Source organism: Galleria mellonella, unplaced genomic scaffold (genome assembly GCF_026898425.1).
Source record: "Galleria mellonella isolate WM207_F2 unplaced genomic scaffold, CSIRO_AGI_GalMel_v1 utg300, whole genome shotgun sequence".
NCBI classification, from domain to species: domain Eukaryota; kingdom Metazoa; phylum Arthropoda; class Insecta; order Lepidoptera; family Pyralidae; genus Galleria; species Galleria mellonella.
The window spans coordinates 833,634-853,467 of record NW_026442068.1 but is presented as its reverse complement, the minus strand read 5'-3'; the positions used below and the strand labels follow the sequence as shown (position 1 = coordinate 853,467).

The following is a 19,834-nucleotide window of genomic DNA, read 5'->3' as shown; positions in this document are numbered from 1 at the left end:
AAATATTTATGTCAATTTTTAAACATTAATTCGATTGTAAAACAGAAAACTTAGATAAAGGATAGTGTCAATGTAAGGTTACTATTCTGTATTTAACTATGACTTAGGAGTGACAGATATACGTGATGCATGACACAGGTGCAATTGTGACATTGTTGCTTGACGGAACCGGAAGCCGGATACTGCCGGTTGCGGTTGCTTAGCAACGTATAATCAAAATATTATGTTGTTTATTCATTATTTTTTTAAAATATAATGGATAACAAAAAAAATTACACATTGTGAATGCAGCGATAATATTTGTTCATATCTTTATATGTTCGATATTATACGAAGCTTTCATAAGCAGGCACAACATACTCTTCTACAATGACGACGCCCAAAGTAAGAAAATGTGTATTTAATAATGTTTGTTACACCTATTTTGAGATACCTTAATTCAGCTTTAAAATATGGAAGAGGTAGATGTAAATGGCACTATAGCCTAGCGTCCCTACACTATTGGCAAACGATTCTGTCGATAGATATGTTATCGCTGCGACGTGCACGAGTTAGAGTGAGACAACAACATCCAGAATTGTTTTTTTTTATCCGCGTGTTAACAACAACATAAAATTTATCTGGCTCTTGTTTTAAAAAATTCTGTTTTATGTTGTTCTTCAAATAAATTTAGGTTTTTTCAAATTAAAATTTCATATTATAGTTGCTGTATACTCTGGAGCAGCCTCATGGACTTGGCGAACTGTATTTTCAATGGCAGAAGGGTGAATCTCATTCTCTTCTTGCAACAACCGGAACTGATGCTACAGTTGCAATTCATGACCGCTCTGGGCAGCTATTAGAAAGAATAAAGCTTCAGGGGTAAATTTTTAATATTGGATGATATTTATTGCCTTGTTGAATCTTACCTTTTGTTATTTATACTATGAATAACAATTGTAACTTGGTTAGGACTAATACATCCATATTGCACAAGTATATTGGTTTTATTATTATACAACACTATCTAGCGGCAGCAATTGTATTTATAAATTATTTTTTGTAGAAATTTATTTTTTTATGGAAATAGCTACTGTGTAATTGTAAAAAAAAAAATAAAGAAAGTACTGACTTTAAATAGTAGTAAATAAAATAAATAAAAATAGAATTATTCAGATCAATCTTAGTTTTTGTTTAATTTATTTAATACAAAAATCCACAGCTCTTAAAAAAACAATTTACATGCTAAGTCTCTTATATCTTTATAGTATTAAATGATAATTAAAAGCATTTAAAACCTTATTGGGAATTTGAATATTTTTAAAAATGTTTATGGACCCACAATAAAAACATTATGTTAATTTTTTCTTTTTCACCAGTCTCTGTGGTGGAATGGAATGGGATAATGATGGCGACTATTTAGCTATGATAACTCCAAACAGCAACTCTGTACTGTTGTGGGAGTGCCATGCCAACAAACGTGTCACTATTGAGACGGGACTTCGGGAGCCACCTTCATGTTTGGCTTGGGCATACGGTGAACCACTTTTGGCTATTGGGACCCAAAAAGGCAATTTAGCATTATATAATCATCATACTACAAAGTAAGTTAACATAAAATAAGTTGACATTTAAAACAAAGCACCTATTTGTTCCATTAATGTATATTTCCTTGTGTAAATGGTTTTCTGTAGACTGACTAATCTTCTACAACTACCATACCTGCTCAATTAAGGATTATAATTTTGAATAATAATAATAATATGCAAGCTGAAGTGGCAATGGGCTGGTCACATAGTTTGAAGAACCGACATTCGATGGGAAAGAAAGGTTTTTGAGTGGCAACCCCATACAAGCAAAAACAACAATGTAGGACCATCCATCGACATAGAGGCAGAATGTACATGGGAAATATAAACCTCTATCATCTAAAATTACCTGCATTCTAGCAAAATAAATTCATTTAATTTCATTTCCTCACTAGATAGAGTGATGTCCTCAAATGCATTGATAGAAGTCAATGGATGCAGGTGACTTAGGATATATATAAAGGCTGATATGATGATGATGGCATAATGATCCAAAACTGACTGATATCTTGATAGATTGAAAACTGATCCTGAAGATAAGATGTTTATCCAATTAACATGATAGAATATTTAGGTTTGGCATGACCTCAAGATCAGATCTATTAACATTTCAGGAGGATACCAATAATTGGAAAGCATACTAAAAAGATCACTTGTTCTGCATGGAACAAGGACAGTATCCTAGTTCTAGCATCTGAAGATAAGAGTCTCTCTATTAATAATTCCGATGGGGACACCCTTCGCATTATATCTCTCCGGGATACACCTAACGATCTGCAGTTTTCTGAAATGAAGACAGACGAGAGGGTCGCTGGGGAAAATACTGTAAGTAACATTTTACACAATTTTACACATAAGGACATATTTTTACTTAACTTCCAAACAAATGTTAATATTTACTAGGTGTAAGTATGTATGTGCCTTGATACTCTTGATCTTTGGCATGTTGATTTAAAAATCTTAATGGATTTTATTAAAAACAGATAATTAAATTTGTAGAAGATTTGTATGTTAAATAATGACAATACATAGCCATGTGGTCCCGGTATAGAATAGGCCACCCCTTCCTTTCCCATGGTTATCGTAAAAACCGACTAAAGGAGGACTAGGGATGGGCAGCAGCGTTCCTCTTAAAACATTACCAAAGTCTAACTGCGGTTGCAAATTCGTCTGCCAAGCGTGGCAACTTCTGGCAAAACCCTCGAAAGAGGAGGCTTATGTTCAGCAGTAGACAGTTAAAGGCTGATATTATGATGACAATATGGGTGTACCAGGTGTGTGCAGGTGCACAAATATATATTTTGTTTACAATAAATATAATTAAAAAATTGGTGAAATCTGAAAATATTTCTTTGTGAGTCATGAAATCAGCAAGGACCATAAATGTGGTGCAAATTTTATTACCTGTGGAGTCAGTCTTTTTATTTTCAATAACGTACGCATTTTCAAATACCCCTTCTTTGGAACTGTTAATTGGGAACAGTCAGTTAAATTGCTATATGTTTAGGATGTTTTAACATTTAAATTTTATATTTAGGGCAACAGAATTATATATTTAAAATTTTAAACATTTTTTTTACATTAATGAATGGTTAAATATTTTTAGATAAGCCTCGTAGTTGGCAAACGGACGCTGTATTTATACAATCTCCTGAACCCCGAGAACCCGATAGAGCTGGCATTCCAACAGAGATACGGGTCGATTGTCTCATATAAGTGGTATGGGGATGGATACATCCTTATAGGGTTTAGCGCTGGCTTCATCATAGCCATATCAACCCATATAAAGGAGGTTGGCGAGGAATTGTTCCAAGTGAAAAACCACAAGGAGAATTTAACAGATATTGCTGTATGCGATACGTTAGCTGCTTCATGCGGTGATGGGCAGTAAGTTATTTTATTGTTAAAAGTTACGTAAGCACACATTATATTTTAATGGAATAACTATCGGTTTAATCTACATATAATTAGATCGAGAAAGCTCGACTAGTATCAGTCAGACTCATGTTCGCATCACAGCCGCTTATGATTAAGGGTCTCGAATTGATTTCGAAATTAGTCAAGCTTCTTCGATCTAATTACACGTAAGTTGAATCGGTAGTTATTACATTATTCGTGTACATTAACATAGCAAGTTGTTTATTATTTCATCTAACATCTTGTATGTAAATAAAATTAGTTGATATTTTATAAAAATAAAATTATGAATATGTGTTATAGTGACCACATGATTACAATGCGATTGATAAATTCCTAACAGATGTTTAAAGAATTTTGTTTCATGGATGATAATTGAATAGTAACGCCGTCTGCGGTTGTGGTATATTGGTGGAGCACCAGTGTAGAATGATAGGTGAGGATGAAATCAGAGTAGTTGGCCCGCCGTGGCAGCTTCACCACAAAATAACTACGATGGTTCCTAGGTGGGATTGCGTGTTGTTAGGAGGTGACCATATCGTTAACGTTAGACCCGATAGACGCTATACCGGCAGCAGTGCGGCGTTTGTCCCCCGTTACTAAGAGTGGGGTGGGCGGCGGCGGCTGCGCAGGCTGAAGCTGATATCGCTGTGGAACAGCGGGTCGGTGTGGGGCTCGGTGGCGCCGGCGGGCGGTGCGGAGCGCGCGGCGTGGGGCGCGGGCGGGCGGCTGGTGGCGGCGGCGGGCCGCGGCGCGCTGGCCGTGTACGTGACCGCGCTGCCGCCGCTGCACGCCGCCTGCGCCACGCGCGCGCTCGCGCTCACCAGCCTCGCGGAGGCCACGCTCTACCAGTGCATACCGCTCGCCGACGGCGCCGACCACGTAGACCCGCTCAATAAATGTACGCTACTTTCTTTTCTTTATATTAGTCTTTTGGGAAGCATGTTTTATATATGTGTTTTATGAATTTTTTTGGCATAATATAATTCTCCGAGTAAGTACATTTACTTGGAGTTCTTAAGAATTTTGTTTTTGCAATGCCACATTGCTATGGAAATTTTATATTTTAACAAATTAAATATTTAATTTTTGTCCTGTTTGCCTTCAAAGTCATTAAGTACGAAATACGAAAGTACCTCTAAGAAGTTGATACATGCAACGCAGTATACAATATTATATATTTTTTTATTTTTTTACTCCTATTGATTACTACTATTATATAAACTATTTCTAAAGAATTATATTTTTAGTACAGCGTTCCTTTAATTTTACTTTTTGTACTTAAAAATACATACCACGTCATTCTAGTCGTATCATCCAGATCGATCGAATACTAGTATTTTTATAATATTTGTCCGGAACTGTAATGAAGTAACAACGCAATACCCAGCGGAGCCGGTGGCGCTGGCGACGTACACGTTCCCGACGGAGCCGAGCGTGATCGCGGTGGGCGCGGCGCACGTGTGCTGCGCGAGCGGCGCGCACGCGTGGTTCTACGCGCTGGCGGGCGGCGTAGTGGCGGCGCGGCCGGCGGCGCGCCGCCACTACGCCGGCGCCGTGCAGGCGCTGCGCCTCGCCGGACACTACGCCGCCGCGCTCTTCCAGGGGAAGGCCATGCTGCACCTGGTAACTGACCATCACCTCCCTCTCTCTCTCTCTCTCTCTCTCTCTCTGGGTGATCTCCATTCCTATCTGTATCCACTGTAGATCATTATAGAGTTATATCTATGTTTATATGTGCAGTGGAGTAAGGAAATTGTTTGTATATTAAGAAATTTAATAATTGTTAATTTATCACTGCACATACTAAGTTAATGTATCGCCCCACCATTTTTGTCTTAATTTCCTGTATTTGTATTTAGTACATAAGATCACTTTTATGTGTTAATATTGTCAGTTGTAACTAAGTTATTAGAAATATATATCTCTACCAACCTCGTCATCTCAATCAAACTCCAACAACTACTATGATGAATCCTGGATGTATTCTCCTCGATAAACTAGTGAACTTGCGTTCATTTTCATTACCATATGTTAACAATATGTCGATGTTTGAAAGTATGGTGATAAAATATGTTTTAATAGTGTCCTGCCACTTGCTGTGTAGTCTCCGCAATGAATGGATCACCTTTTCCTTTCCCGTGAGTGTCGTAAGAGACAACTAAGGGAACCTAATAGTCGAGAAATGAGCAGCAGAGTCCCTTTTAAAACATCACCAAAGCCTAACTGCGGTTGCCTACCCGCCTGCCAAGCGTTACAACTACAGGCAAACCCCCCAATTGGGAGATGCCTATGTTCAACAGTGAACTGTTGACGGCTGATATGATGATGATGATGATGATGATATTTTCAAATCAAATGAAATCTTATCGATAATGTAACCGCAAAAAAAGCCTACTTAAATTTTGTAATGTAGCACTCAGGATAATTTCTAATATATTTCTTAATAATTTGCAACGTAGATTGAGCAGTCAGATACATCGCAACCGGAACGAGAAGCCATGATATTTCCCGAGCCGCATATGCAAGACGCCAACATCGTGGACATACATCTCACCGGAGATTTCTTCATTTTCGTTACAGACGTGAGTGTCTACATTTCTGTCTATAAAGTCTCGTTTAAAGGATTCCCATGATCCGAAATTCTTACTTTCGACGGCTGATGTTTTTTGACGAATTAAAAAAAAAAAGATGGATGAATTGTGTGTCGTTATTAGTGGTGAGGTTATGGTGTCAATATATTGTCGCTGTGTATTTACACAGCAAAAATATGCTATATTTAACTGTAGTTTTTTTTTATACAACTCAGAATGGCAAATAAGCTGGTGGCCCACCTGATGGAAAGTAGTAACCGTCGCCTATAGACATGAGCAGCACCATGGATATAACAGACTATACTGTTTCGCCCATGATACCCCCCATGCGTTGCCATTCCTGAGGACTCAGGTGTTATTCCTCTGTACCCAGTAAATTCACGCCATATCCCACCCTTCAAACCGAAACACAGCCATGCGAACACAACTGCTTCACGGTTGAAACACGAATGGGACAGAGGTACCCAGGTGTTATGTCCATGGTACTGCTCATGTCTATAGGCGACGGTTACCACTTTCCATCAGGTGGGCTGTCAGTTTGTTTGCCATTATTAAGTTGTATAAAAAAATATATGTATGTAGTATTAGCGGATAGTATTTAACCCGATAGTAAAGAATGGGTCTAGTTAGTGGTCAAAACGTTTACCGGTCACCGTGTGGTACATATGTATCGGTGGCGCAGCAAGGGCACATCGAGTACTTCGGCGTGGAGGAGTGGCGGTCGGCGGCGCGCTACCGGCACGCGGCGGGCGTGGCGAGCGTGCACTGCGACATCAGCGGCGCGCGCGCCGTGCTGGCGGACGCGCGGCGCCGCGCGCACGTGTACTGCCCCGCCGCCGCCGCGCTCGCCGCCGTGCCGCCGCCGCGCCGCGCCGCGCCGCCGCCCGCGCCGCTCAGGTACCCGCGCTCTCATTGTCAATTGCGATTATTTATTCAGAGTTTGTTCTTTTTTAATTTTGGTCATAATTTTTTTATTTATTTATTGTTAACCCTGCTTTGCATGTTTTTTTTTTTATTGGTGAAATAAATTAAGGTATGTCATTTATGTTCAAAATTAAAGGAAAAATAGTTAAAAAAAATAAATTTGACAACTATGTTTTTTTTCACGACAACACGATCAACTTGGAGTGAACTTGTCCTTTTATATAATTTTTGGGCATTCAATGTTATGATGGAAATTCTCCCATCCGAGAAATGGGTTTTCTCGACTCGCCCGCATGCTAAAGTTAAAGGAGTTAGGAGGCCGCCTGAAAATCAGCGCTATATAGATACATCTCGTTGGAAGAGTGCATATATAGCAACAGCTGAGGCGGCTCCTATTACCAGCAAAATGAATTGTTTTTTTACGTCACCTACGAAATCTACGAAAAAAAAAGAAATACACGAGATTCTTGCGGTAAAAACATTATACTGTTACTAATTAACAAGTTAATTTACGTTAACATGTTATTATTATACAAAGTAAATCCTGTAATAATTTGTATACAGTAGGATTTTTGAACTTCCGAACAAATGAATGCATGTAACACCAAAGTAAACGAGGATCTCTCGATAATTTATTTAATAACTAAGAACGTTGTAGTAACTGAAACCTTTCTCTGACTAGTTTTTGGCAACATAAGTTTATTTTGTAATTACTTTAATCAGAATTATCTTTAGTAATTTTTTACATAAATCTGTCAAACCATATTCTATATATAAACACACACACACACATAACCAGAGAAATCTTTCAATTGAACCATTCTCAACATTTTTGCAGAGTTTTTATTGTTTTTCTTTTACGAAATTAACAGAGGCGTGATCTGGGACATCTGCCTGTCGGACCGCAATGTATTCATAATATACACGGAGGATACAATCGACACTTACTACTACGCGGCGAACTCGATCGATGGCCCGCACGTAGACTACGTTGCGTCCACCACGATCCTCACGGGACAGATACCGCTCATACTGTTCTCTGGCGACGTCTACTGCTACGCTACGGGGGGCATGTAAGTTTTGTTTATTTATTTATTTCTGTGGTACATCAACATATTACAAATAAAATTTTTAACAATAGAATACAACAGTAGCATTATAAGTATGCAATCCAATTATAGTTGTACTCAACATTCACAGAGATGAAACAAAATAGGTTGATTATTAATACAAAAAGAATTGAAGATAAAATGTCTATTTATTTAACACAAAAATCTATAGTTCTTAAAAACACAACTTACTCGTACATGTTAAGTCTCTTATAAATAAATAAAATTATAATTCTAAAGCAAAGTAGGCAAGTTAGAGTGGGTGTATGCAAGTAATATAAGTGCATGTATGAAAGAAACCATGTATAATAATGAGTGTCCATAAAGTCAGGTTAATTAATATACAAAATAATTAAAATCCATGTCGCTATAGTTATCCCATGCGTTGCCATTCCTGAGGACTCAGGTGTTATTCCTCTGCACCCTGTAAATTCACGCCATATCCCATCCTTCAAACCGAACACAGCCATACAAACACAACTGCTTCACGGTTGAAATACGAATAGGACTGAGGTACTCAAGCAATCAACTTTTGTACAAAGTCTCCCTCTGGTGATATCTGGTGGTGATTAATGTGATATCTCGTTTTTTGGTAGTATACAGAAGGTGTCGTTGGAGTCTCACAACACCGCTGGGCTGGCGGAGGCAGACGCGGAGAAACGCGCCGCCAATCAGCGACGTCACGTCGAAAAGCTGATGCTGCTGCGGAGATTTTCCGACGCCGCGCTATACTGTGATGCGCTTGCTGACCCAGAAGTCACTAGGACACTTGCTGACCGTGCAGCTGCTGATCTTAATCTCGAATTTGGTAACAAATACATACTCGGCTTCATTGTGTTTCAAATAAAACACATTTTAAGAATCTTTTGTTTATATTATTTATATTTAATTTTTTTAGCTATACGAATGTACACTCGACTGAGTGATGTGGCGATGGTTTGGGCCCTAGAAGATGCATTGCATATTGAGGATTTGTCTATACTTTGGTAGGTATTAACAAATAAATAGTTATTTTTATTCGTCTTCATGTATATTTTAATATTTAGAGTTTTTTTTTACTGTTAAAAATAGAGATAACATAGCTACACTGAAAAAAGACATTTCAGCTGCGTGCTAAATATGTTTTAAATATGAAAGTATTTTTCTCTTCAAAATGAATAATTTCAATGACAGCTGTTCGTCACTGGTTCGTGGTAATTTTTATGCCTGATTTATTATATTATGCAGAAGCCACTTGTAATCGACAACTCTTTATCGTTTAATGCACGTAAATAAAAAAATTGTGAAATATTATTGCCCTTGTAACTTTAAACAACTTTATAAAGTAAATGCATATCAAACTAAGCGGTAACTTTCTGGTTAAAATCTATTGAATCTTGGTCACGGCACAAATTTGTAACAATACTATGCTTAATAAGTGTAACATCGCAAGTATTAGTATTTACTTTTCTATTTAATTAAAGAAATGCATTTACAGTGATGCTAATAAACGGAAAATAATGTTTATCACTCTGTATTACATAGTCATGTATGTGACGCGGTGGAACAATAAAAACAATAATCTCAGCACTTCTTTTATTTATTTATATAAAAAACATCTTACACATGCGTCGTCGTCGTATTACTTCTCCTCCATCTTACTTTTTCTCCCTATCTCTCTTCCACACACGTCCCTCTCTCTCTTTCACTCATTCTAGTTCGTAACTATTCACATCTCATACTATCTCGCTTCTACACGTTATACTTACTTACCTACCTTACTTACCTATTCTATCTCACACACACATGTATGTACAGTGGTATGGTGTGTGCGTGCTTGGGGCGCGGCGAGGCAGCAGCGCGGTGGCTGGAGGGCGCGGGGGCGGGGCCGCACGCACTGGAGCTGCACGCAGCGCGCGGTGATTGGGCTCGTGCGGCTGCGCTGGCTGCTGCCGCTTGTCCTGAGCGCGCTGCCGACGTCACGCTGCACCATGCACAGCACCTCGAACTCACGTGCGTACATTAGCTTTCAGTTGTCATTACTATTCGGATAAAACGGTGTTTTTACTTTGAATTATACGTAACGTGACTATGTGACTAACATTCAGAATTATTCCTTACGTTCCTTAGTGCCGACTATCACGAAGCCCTTGCGAACTACGAAAAGAGCCTAATTCATGACAACACAGATGATCCCAAAGTGCGTGAACACAACTCACGCTGCGAGGCAGGCATTGCGCGCACCAGCATCCGCTGTGGAGACGTGGCGCGTGGAGTCACCACGGCCATGAAGCACGCCCACCACGCTCTGCTGCTCAAGGACTGTGCGCTCCTGCTCGAGGAGGAGAAGCAGTACAGTCACGCCGCCGCGCTTTATGACCATGCGGGGAACACGGAGAAAGCTGCTTCTTTGTACATCAGACTTAAGTCCTGGCTCAAGGTCGAAGCGCTGCTCCCCAAGATCAACTCTCCTAGCATACACATACAGTATGCGAAGGCCAAGGAAGCTGAAGGCCGGTATTCTGATGCTTTGAAATCCTACTTAAGAGCTCAGGACTATGAGTCAGCCATACGATTGAATCTGGAGAAATTGGACGATATAGATGAAGCTGTTGCATTGGTCCAGGAATCCAAGTCCGTCCAAGGAGCTAAAATGGTTGCGAACTATTTCCAAAATAGTGACGACCCTAGTTCAGCAATAAAGTTCTTGGTGATGTCTCTGTGTTACGATGAAGCTTTTCAGTTAGCGAGGAAGAACGGAAAGCTACACTTGTATGGAGAGATTTTAATACAGACTTCTCATGCGAGGTCGGAAGATTTTAAGAGTTTAGCGTTGCATTTCGAAGGGGAGAAAAATCATTTGCTAGCTGGCAAATTTTATTTTCATGCCGGGGAGTACAGCAAGGCAATGTCTCATTTGTTAAAGGCTGGGGGCGGGTCTGAGGAAGAGGAGAATGAGGCTATTGGTATAGCAATTGATGCTGCAGCAGCGAGTGATGATGAACGGCTCACAAGAAGGTCAGTTACTCTTCCTGTCATTGGTATATTATTCACTTGGACTTTTAACGAATTTTTTATATATATTATACCTTGTTCTAGATTAATAGAATTCCTACTGGGCGAGACAGATGGGACACCACGCGAGCCGCGTCATCTGTTTCGGCTGTACATGGCCAAGCGACAGTTCACCGAGGCTGCCAAGACTGCTGTGAGATTGCTAGTTTCTATTTACTAACTTCTAATTTTCAATTTTTTTACATACTTCATGTAATTTAGCAAAAAAGCTCCTCGTGCCGCGAAACCTATAAAGAGCTCATAGTTTTATTTACAAGTCGTGATAGATTTGGTGAAACTCTCGACTGCGGTCCTGTAACTGTAAGATGCAATTTTAGTTCCAACTTCTGAACGAACTTCATTTCTAGAGGCGGTAGCGATAAGATTTACCGCAAAAAAGACGCCGTTTGTCGTATCTCCTCACTTTCAGGGCACTTCCCTTGATAAAAAGTCGAGTCTAGGAATTCTGGGCGTTGATATATCTTGCGACGTCCAGTTTTGCGGTCATCTGGAGGAGAAGGCTAAGATAGCTTCCAAGAAGTTAGGAGTGCTCAATAGGGTGAGACGATATTTCATGCCAGAACACCGCCTGAAATTATATAAAGCCCAAGTCAGGCCGCATATGGAATACTGTTCTCACCTGTGGGCAGGAGCGCCACAGTACCAACTCCTTCCGTTAGACCGCATTCAAAGTCGGGCGGCTCGAATTATCGATAGTCAACGCCTTACTGTCCGACTTGATCCACTGAAGCTGCGCAGAGATGTTGCATCTCTGTGCATCTTCTACCGAATTTATCATGGGGAGTGTTCTGAGGAATTGTTCGGATTGATACCTGCTGCTGATTTTCACCACCGTACAACCCGCCACAAACTAAAGTTTCATCCCAATCATCTGGACGAGTGGCGGTCTTCCACCGTGCGTTTTTCAAGGCACTTTCTTCCACGCACAACCATTCTTTGGAATCAACTTCCAGCAGCAGTATTTCCGAACCGATACGACAACATAACCTTCAAGAAAAGAGTATATTCCTTTTTAAAAGGCCGGCAGCACACCTGCAATGCCGCTGGTGTTGTGGGTGATCATGGGCGGCGGTAGTCACTTACCATCAGGTGAGCCGCATGCTCGTTTGCCCCCTGTGTTGTAAAAAAAAAAAAAAAAAAACGATGTTAGTACACGCGGTGTTCACAGTACACACGTTGTTCATTTAACTCATTTTTGTCGAATGTAAATGAGATATAAAAGCAAAACGAACCGTTCAACCGACGGAGGCCATGGTGCGTCGGCAGGTGATAATCGCCGGCGCGGAGTGCGCGGCGGCGCGGTACCGCGAGGCGCGCGACGTGCTGCGCGACGCGCTGCGCGGCGCCGCGGGCGCGCGACGTGCGCGCGCGCCGGCCCGGGCTGCGCGCGCGCCCGCCGACGTGCGCCGCGCGCTCGCCGCGCTGCACTCCTACATACTGGTGCGTACCGCGAGGCGCGCGACGTGCTGCGCGACGCGCTGCGCGGCGCCGGGCTGCGCGCGCGCCGCCTGCCCGCGCCCGCCGACGTGCGCCGCGCGCTCGCCGCGCTGCACTCCTACATACTGGTCGGTACTGTACACTGCACACGGTGAGAGCTGGTGCAACTAGTCGAAGCTTATAGTAAAAAAATACTGTTCTTTGTATTAATGGTTAAGAGGTCAGGTATTATTATCCCAGGATTTGGCCACATTGTATTGAACTTGAACAGATCCTTTACGATGTACTGAGAGAGGAGGGGGCAAAGGGATTGTTAGTAATGGAGACTAAAAATCCCATTGCTAGCAATATACCTAACCAGGTCAACTTCCTCGTGGTTCCCCCTGGAAACTATCATGGTTAATTGTTGATGAATTCATCATGATAGGCTAACTGGTTTGTTTTCATTCTCATCAATCACCCTTCGCTGGTGCTCTATCAGCGTATCCCATTAGCGCAGGCGGGGTTACCATTTCATTTTCACCCATCAAAAAAAAAGTGCACTAAGAGAACAGTTTTGAAGATCAGGTTGTAACCAGTGGCGTAACTATACTATTTTCAGCCTGTGGCAAATTCTTTTGATGGGGCCCCATCAGTAAAAAAAAATACTGCTCTTGTCAAAATCACTGACGATATCCATCATGGTATGGAAAACTCACAGCTTACGGTTTTAACATTGTTAGACCTAAGTAATGCTTTTAATACTGTCGATTTTGATATATTATTAGGAAGATTGCGCCCTCTCAATATATCTCCAGTCGTAATCGAGTGGTTTCAAAGTTACCTGAATGGGCACCAGCAACGCATTCGTACTGAAGATAGCTTTTCATCATGATGTCACACGCTAGCTGGTGTACCTCAGGGTGGCGTCTTATCTCCATTACTTTTTTCGTTATTTATTAACACCATCATTATTTAACTTCGCTCTTCCTACCACCTTTATGCAGATGATCTTTAAATTTACTCACACGCTCTATTTCATGAGTTAGACTTTGCGATATATTTAATAAACAAAGATCTAGCACACATATCGAGCTGGTGTAAATCATTTGGATTAACTGTAAACCCTAATAAAATGCAGGCTATTATTATCGGGAGCCTCAACTATATTTCGAGAATTTGCTGGGAAAATCTACCTAACATAATGTTCTACGGGATATCTGTGGACTATAAAGACTTTGTAAAGGATCTCGGAATATACCTTGACAGAACGCTATCCCGGAGCACTCAAATAATAGAGATTAGTAGGAGGGTTTTTGCGATTGTGGGCTCACTCAGAAGGTTACGTAATTTTTTACCTATGGCCATTAGAGTTGCGCTTGCTCACTCCCTTGTCCTTCCTGTCCTTTACTATGCTGATACCTGCTACATTGATCTCAGCGAAGACCAACTTAATAAACTTGAGCGTCTCCAAAACCTGTATATTAGATTTATATTTGGACTGCGTAAATACGACCACATCTGGACCTCGCTGCCACCGTCTATACGGAGTGCTCAATCCTTGGCTTCGTTTAAAGGACAAGTCAAATCACATTTTCTTTCACTGTAGTTACTCTTTTCCATTCCTTTGTAATTTTTGGACTAGATTTGTCATATTTCCTTGTGAGTGCTATGTATGTATTTATATGTGTATGTTTATGTATTTTGTATGTATATATATATATATATATATATATATATATATATATATATATATATATATATATATATATATATAGTTTTTGTATTTTATGCACGAAAAATTATTAATTCACTCTTGCGCCACCTGCCCTTTTCTATCTGTTCTCCTTTAACCAAAGGTTGTCTGTAAGAGATTGCCCTAGCGATAAGACTGCCTTTTGTACCTTTATGTGTATATTTCTATCTGTATTTATGTTACTGTATTTCACTTGAATTATTCACTTGTCATTGTATATTTTTATTTATGGTGCAATAAAGAGTTAAATAAATAAATACTTTTCAAGTAAAATAAAGTACTCAGGTATATTGTAAAAAAAAAAAATCTGAGCTCGCGGCCTCTTCAGCCGTGGCCCTATTAGATCGGAGGCCCGTGGCATTTTGCCAGCCCTGCCACCCCATTGTTACGCCACTGATTGTGACCTGTAGTTATTAATGTGTTATTTACCATTAAATATTTCGCATTAAGGTCTAACAAATCTATATGATCTGTTAGAATGAAAAATTAAAATATTGTCTACTGAATGCAGTAATTTAAAAGTAATTTTACTATATATGTGTGTATAAATTTTACTATAATTAACAATTCAGGCTGTTTTAGAGAGTTCTTGAGTAATGTAAATGTAAATTGGACTCAATTTTCCGCACTTAGCCTTTTATTTGGGCCATTGTGCGTATGAATTAAGTTCTTGAGTATATCTAATAATTTCTAAGAGGAACTTTTGTTTCTAAACAAAATAGGTTCGCACCCATGTTAAGCGCGGCCGTCACGACCTTGCCGCTCGTCTGTTATTGCGCATCGCGGCTGATGTTTCCTTCTTTCCTACACAACAACGTAAGAGCTTATTTTCTATTTAATTGGTTATTTGTATGAGTTTACATCAAGTTTGGTTAATAAGCCCCTAATCTTATTTATAGTATCTCTTACTGATCAACCGCATGTTAGTAGTTCATATCCGGCTCGAAGGACTAAAGGAGCTGAAAGGAAGGGTGCTTTATTTTTGTAGTCGGTTTTGGACTAATTTTTGAGTAAATGTTCACATTTAGTAAGATACTTCCTTAAAGGAATTTTAATTTCACTCTGTATTTACGTTTTTCGTTTTCAGATCAAGTGTCAATATTGACGTCAACAGTGATCGAATGCGGCCGCGCTGGCTTGAAGCATCAAGCTCATCATTGGGCCAAAGTTTTAATGCAACCTGAATATAGATCGCAGGTAAGATAGTATTTTATGTGTATTTTTATTTATATAATTTAGAATGGCAAACAAGCTGACGGCCCACCTGATGGAAAGTGGTAACCGTCGCCTATAGACATGAGCAGTGCCGTGGATATAACAGAGTATACTGTTTCGCTCTTTGATACCTCCCATGCGTTGCCATTCCTGAGGACTTAGGTGTTATTCCTCTGTACCCAGTAAATTCACGCCATATTCCACCTTTCAAACCGAAACATAGCCATACAAACGCAACTGCTTCACGGTTGAAACACGAATGGGACAGAGGTACCTAAGCAAACGACTTTTGTACAAAGTCTCCCTCTGGTATATGTCTGTGTATATTTTTTTGCCGATATAAAATTTTTAAATGAGTTTTTATTTTCCTTACTATGGCCTCCAATTAGCCAATTTTTGTATTAGGAACTTCTTAGTAATAATTATATTGCTTATTGTATACAAAATTGTTTATTTATTTATTAAAGATAAAACAATAGCTAGAAAATTTTATAATAAAAAAAATACAGTAAAGACAAAAAGCGAATTACAGGTTTTCACAAATAAAAACAAGATTTAACTAATATAATACTTACAATCAACTAAATTAAATTTAAATTATAGTTATACAAACATTATAATGTGTTTAAATTAGTTTTTAGTGTTTATGTTGTGTTTGTTTTTTGTTTATTTTCGTGTGTTAAAGTTGAAATCACACGTTTAAACATGAACTATCAAAGAAACATTGTCTCAGCACACGTCTTGCGGATTCTATCTTAGATCTTATCTTAAATTAAATCGAGTCTAGTTGAAACCCGTCTAGTTTCGAACTCAATAGGAGCTCTTTTATCATGAGGGCAGTTCACGGCTGTGTTGCAAGCAGCACTGCGCGATCAGCATGCTGTTTGTAGCTGTGCGCGTGCTAAATAAATAATTACGATTACTAAAGCTAATATAAATAATTTCTTTACAATCACGATAGTTATTTTGTACTTTTTGTATCGAAAATAGTACTGTGGGTTAGATTTGGGTATTGATATTGATATATGTTATGTACATTCACGGCTCATAAATATTAAGTGTGTGTCATAAAGTACGTGTGATTTTTAGATTGATCCGAAGTACAGCAAGAAAATTGAATCAGTGGTGCGTCATGCGCCGCGTGGCCCGGCTGGTGGTGCTGGTGGTGCAGGTGGTGCGGGGGCGGAGGGCGAGGCGGGGACGGCGTGCCCCGTGTGCAGCGTGGCCGGGCTGGCGGCCGCCGACCTGCACTGCGCCAGCTGTGAGGCCTACCTGCCCTTTTGCATCGCCACCGTACGCTTCTATTATTTATTATTATTATATTCACTACTCCTTTATATTTTTCTATAAACCTTTTATTTCGCTGGTGAAGACCATTAGTGGTTTCGTCATCATCATCATATCAGCCTTTAACTGTCCACTGCTGAAAATAAGCCTTCCCCTTGGAGGGTTTTACCAGTAGTTGCCACGCTTGGCAAGCGGATCGGCAACCGTAGTTAGGCTTTGGAGATGTTTTAAGATGGAGGCTGCTGTCCATTCCTCACTCTCTCTTAGTCGTCTCTTACGACAACTACGGGAAAGAAAGGGGTTGGCCTTATACCGGGACCACACGGGGATAAGTTGATTGCATAATATAAATCCACCAACAACACAAACCGACTCTAAGTTCTTAGTTTTTGGTATTATAAAAAAATCTAGATAAAAATTTAGACATTAAAAACACAAACACTAGTTTTAAATATCGGTTATTCATTATGAAGAACCCGGAATTAATATATGAAAACTGATGAAGGTGGTATTGAAATGATAAATATAGGTCGCAGACAGTTTTATATATTCTATACAGATGATAGTCAATCCGTAGTTTTTTTTTCAATGGGTGAAAATGGTATAGTAACCCTGCCTGCGCTAACGGGATACGCAGGCGGAGCACCAGTGAAGGGTGATAGATGAGAATGAAAACAGGCCAGTTAGCCCATCATGATGAATTCATCAGAAATTTGTCAATCCGTTATAGTTATAAAATACAAATATATACGTAAATGTTTACAGGGTTTGCACATCGTCAAAGATGATTTAACAGCGTGCCCAGAATGCGACTTTCCGGCCATCTACTCCGAGTTCACAGAGTGAGTAATTCTTTATCTAGAATTCTTGACACAAATTAATAAATGAAATAGTATTAATTTTTCAGTTATTATTAGTACCGGGGCGTCTTTGACAAGTCGTCATAGTCGTAGAATACTGACGGATCTGACGAAGATTACATACCGTCACTATTCTACGACTATGACGAAATGTCATCTGCTGGGGCACCTCGCTCCCATTCCTGTTTCTTTTTTTTATGTAACTTAGAATGGTTAAGCTGATGGCTCACCTGATGGAAACTGGTAATCGTCGCCTATACCTAGACATGAGCAGCACCATGGTCATAACAGAGTATACTGTTTCGCCCATGATACCTCCTATGCGTTGCCATTCCTGAGGATTCAGGTGTTATTCCTCTGTACCCTGTAAATTTACTGTCATATCCCACCCTTCAAACCGAAACACAGCCATGCAAACACAACTGCTTCATGGTAGAAACACGAATGGGACAGAGGTGCCCAAGCAAAAAACTTTTGTACAAAGTCTCCCTCTGCTTCTTTCTGTATATTATTTAACTTAAGGCTTAATATGCCTATGAGAGAGGTCTGTGTTCAGCAATGAACAGAACAAATAATGTGCCTATCACATTAGAACCTTTAATTTTTGTATTACTTACATAATAAATATATTGTGGCATCCATTCAATTTTACCCTAATATTTATATTGCAGGCTCCTACAAGAAGACGGTAAATGTCCCATGTGCGGCGAGAACGTGGATTACCGTCGTCTCGTCAAAATAGACGACGTATCACTATACCTAGACGTTGGCACCACCGAATAAGGTCCATTATGCAATGTAACAATACCGTCCACTTGTAACTAGATATCCGTCCATTTAGTTCATAAGAGATAAGTTTTATTGCCCGTAGCTTTAGTTTATTATCAACAAGATTACTATATGTTTCCGTGTGAAAGATTTACAATATTTGCTTGACATTGTCACGTTTCATTGACATTGTTACAACAGTTAGTTTCCTTATTTTATACGTAGAGATAAAATGTATATGTAATTTATATTGTATTAGAACAACCTTGAACGTGTATATATGTTAGAAATATATTATTTTATATTAAAAATTATATTTTATTTTAACACCTTTTCCTGTGTCCAAAACTATAATAAAAATACCCATAGATTATATAGATAGAGCATCGAACCTGAAAATCGGGTAAAATTATTGTCAGCTAATTGTCAAATTAGCTGACTCGTTTTTTTATTAGTGTCCTATATATTTACGTAAACAATGTAATTTGACAGATCTATATTTAATTATTTATTAAATAAAATGAGTTATGGCAAACAAGCTGACGATCCACCTGATGGATAGTGGTAACTGTCGCTTATACACATGAGCAGTACCATGGACATAATAGAGTATACTGTTACGCCCATGATACGCCCTATGCGGTAGGGGGGAGGAGGCCCAAGCGTTGCCATTTCTGTGGACTCAGGTGTTATTCCTCTGTACCCTGTAAATTCACGCCACTATCCACATTTGGATTAAATTGGTACTTAATAGCTGTATAGTTTTTAAAGATTTTACAGAAGAGATAAAAAGATAATTAAAGACTGATATAATATGTACCCTAATCAAATTAGCTTTTAAACATAAATTGCGCTCCTATTTCGTTCCCTTTTATCTCACTTTCCCTTAGTTAACCTTACTGGTTATTTTGTTTGTGTCATAGATTATTTTATGTATTTATTTATGTATGTATTTATTTAATATATGTGTATATTAATATTAATTTAAAAATATGTTTATAATATATGACTATATTAAGTATTACATTATATTTCCTCTATTCAATAATGCACCGCCTACTTATTTCTCGGTTTGTCCAATGGTTGACTAGTTGAGAACACTATCAGGTGTTAAGTCCGCCAAATGTATATAGAATTCCACTGCGCATTAAAGTTTTAGTGCAGTAATTAATGAGGTAATTTTGTGTAGGAATAGAGACCTAGGGATTTCTATGTTCCCTATCTTCTCTATAAAGCAGTGTATCCCAACCTTTTTTGTGCCATGCCCCACTTGAACATTTCTACCATTTTTATGCCCCCGTACATTTTTTAGCAACTAAGTTTACTTGACGACTCTAATCGCCCAGTTGATATTTTGGTAATGTCA

General features: G+C 39.3%; 1 protein-coding gene across 3 annotated transcripts; it reads left to right on the top strand.

Annotated features, from left to right (window-relative positions):
- Positions 1 to 139: 139 nt before the first annotated feature.
- Positions 140 to 18,737, top strand: LOC113523462 (WD repeat-containing protein 19). 3 transcript variants are annotated; one of them, XM_052895639.1, is made up of 22 exons: positions 140 to 384; positions 704 to 861; positions 1,359 to 1,583; positions 2,183 to 2,393; positions 3,175 to 3,455; positions 4,145 to 4,386; positions 4,876 to 5,111; positions 5,948 to 6,070; positions 6,762 to 6,976; positions 7,876 to 8,076; positions 8,709 to 8,920; positions 9,011 to 9,098; positions 9,910 to 10,104; positions 10,222 to 11,109; positions 11,191 to 11,299; positions 12,433 to 12,477; positions 12,621 to 12,731; positions 15,061 to 15,154; positions 15,426 to 15,535; positions 16,643 to 16,846; positions 17,606 to 17,682; positions 18,372 to 18,737. In XM_052895639.1, exons 1-22 carry the CDS (start codon positions 370 to 372, stop codon positions 18,481 to 18,483), a joined length of 4,152 nt encoding a protein of 1,383 aa, XP_052751599.1. In that variant the 5' UTR covers positions 140 to 369; the 3' UTR covers positions 18,484 to 18,737. The 3 variants fall into 3 exon arrangements, with proteins under 3 accessions (XP_052751599.1, XP_052751598.1, XP_052751600.1); XM_052895638.1 differs by having other exon boundaries at positions 4,118 to 4,386; XM_052895640.1 differs by lacking the exons at positions 12,433 to 12,477; positions 12,621 to 12,731 and having other exon boundaries at positions 4,118 to 4,386.
- Positions 18,738 to 19,834: the final 1,097 nt, after the last annotated feature.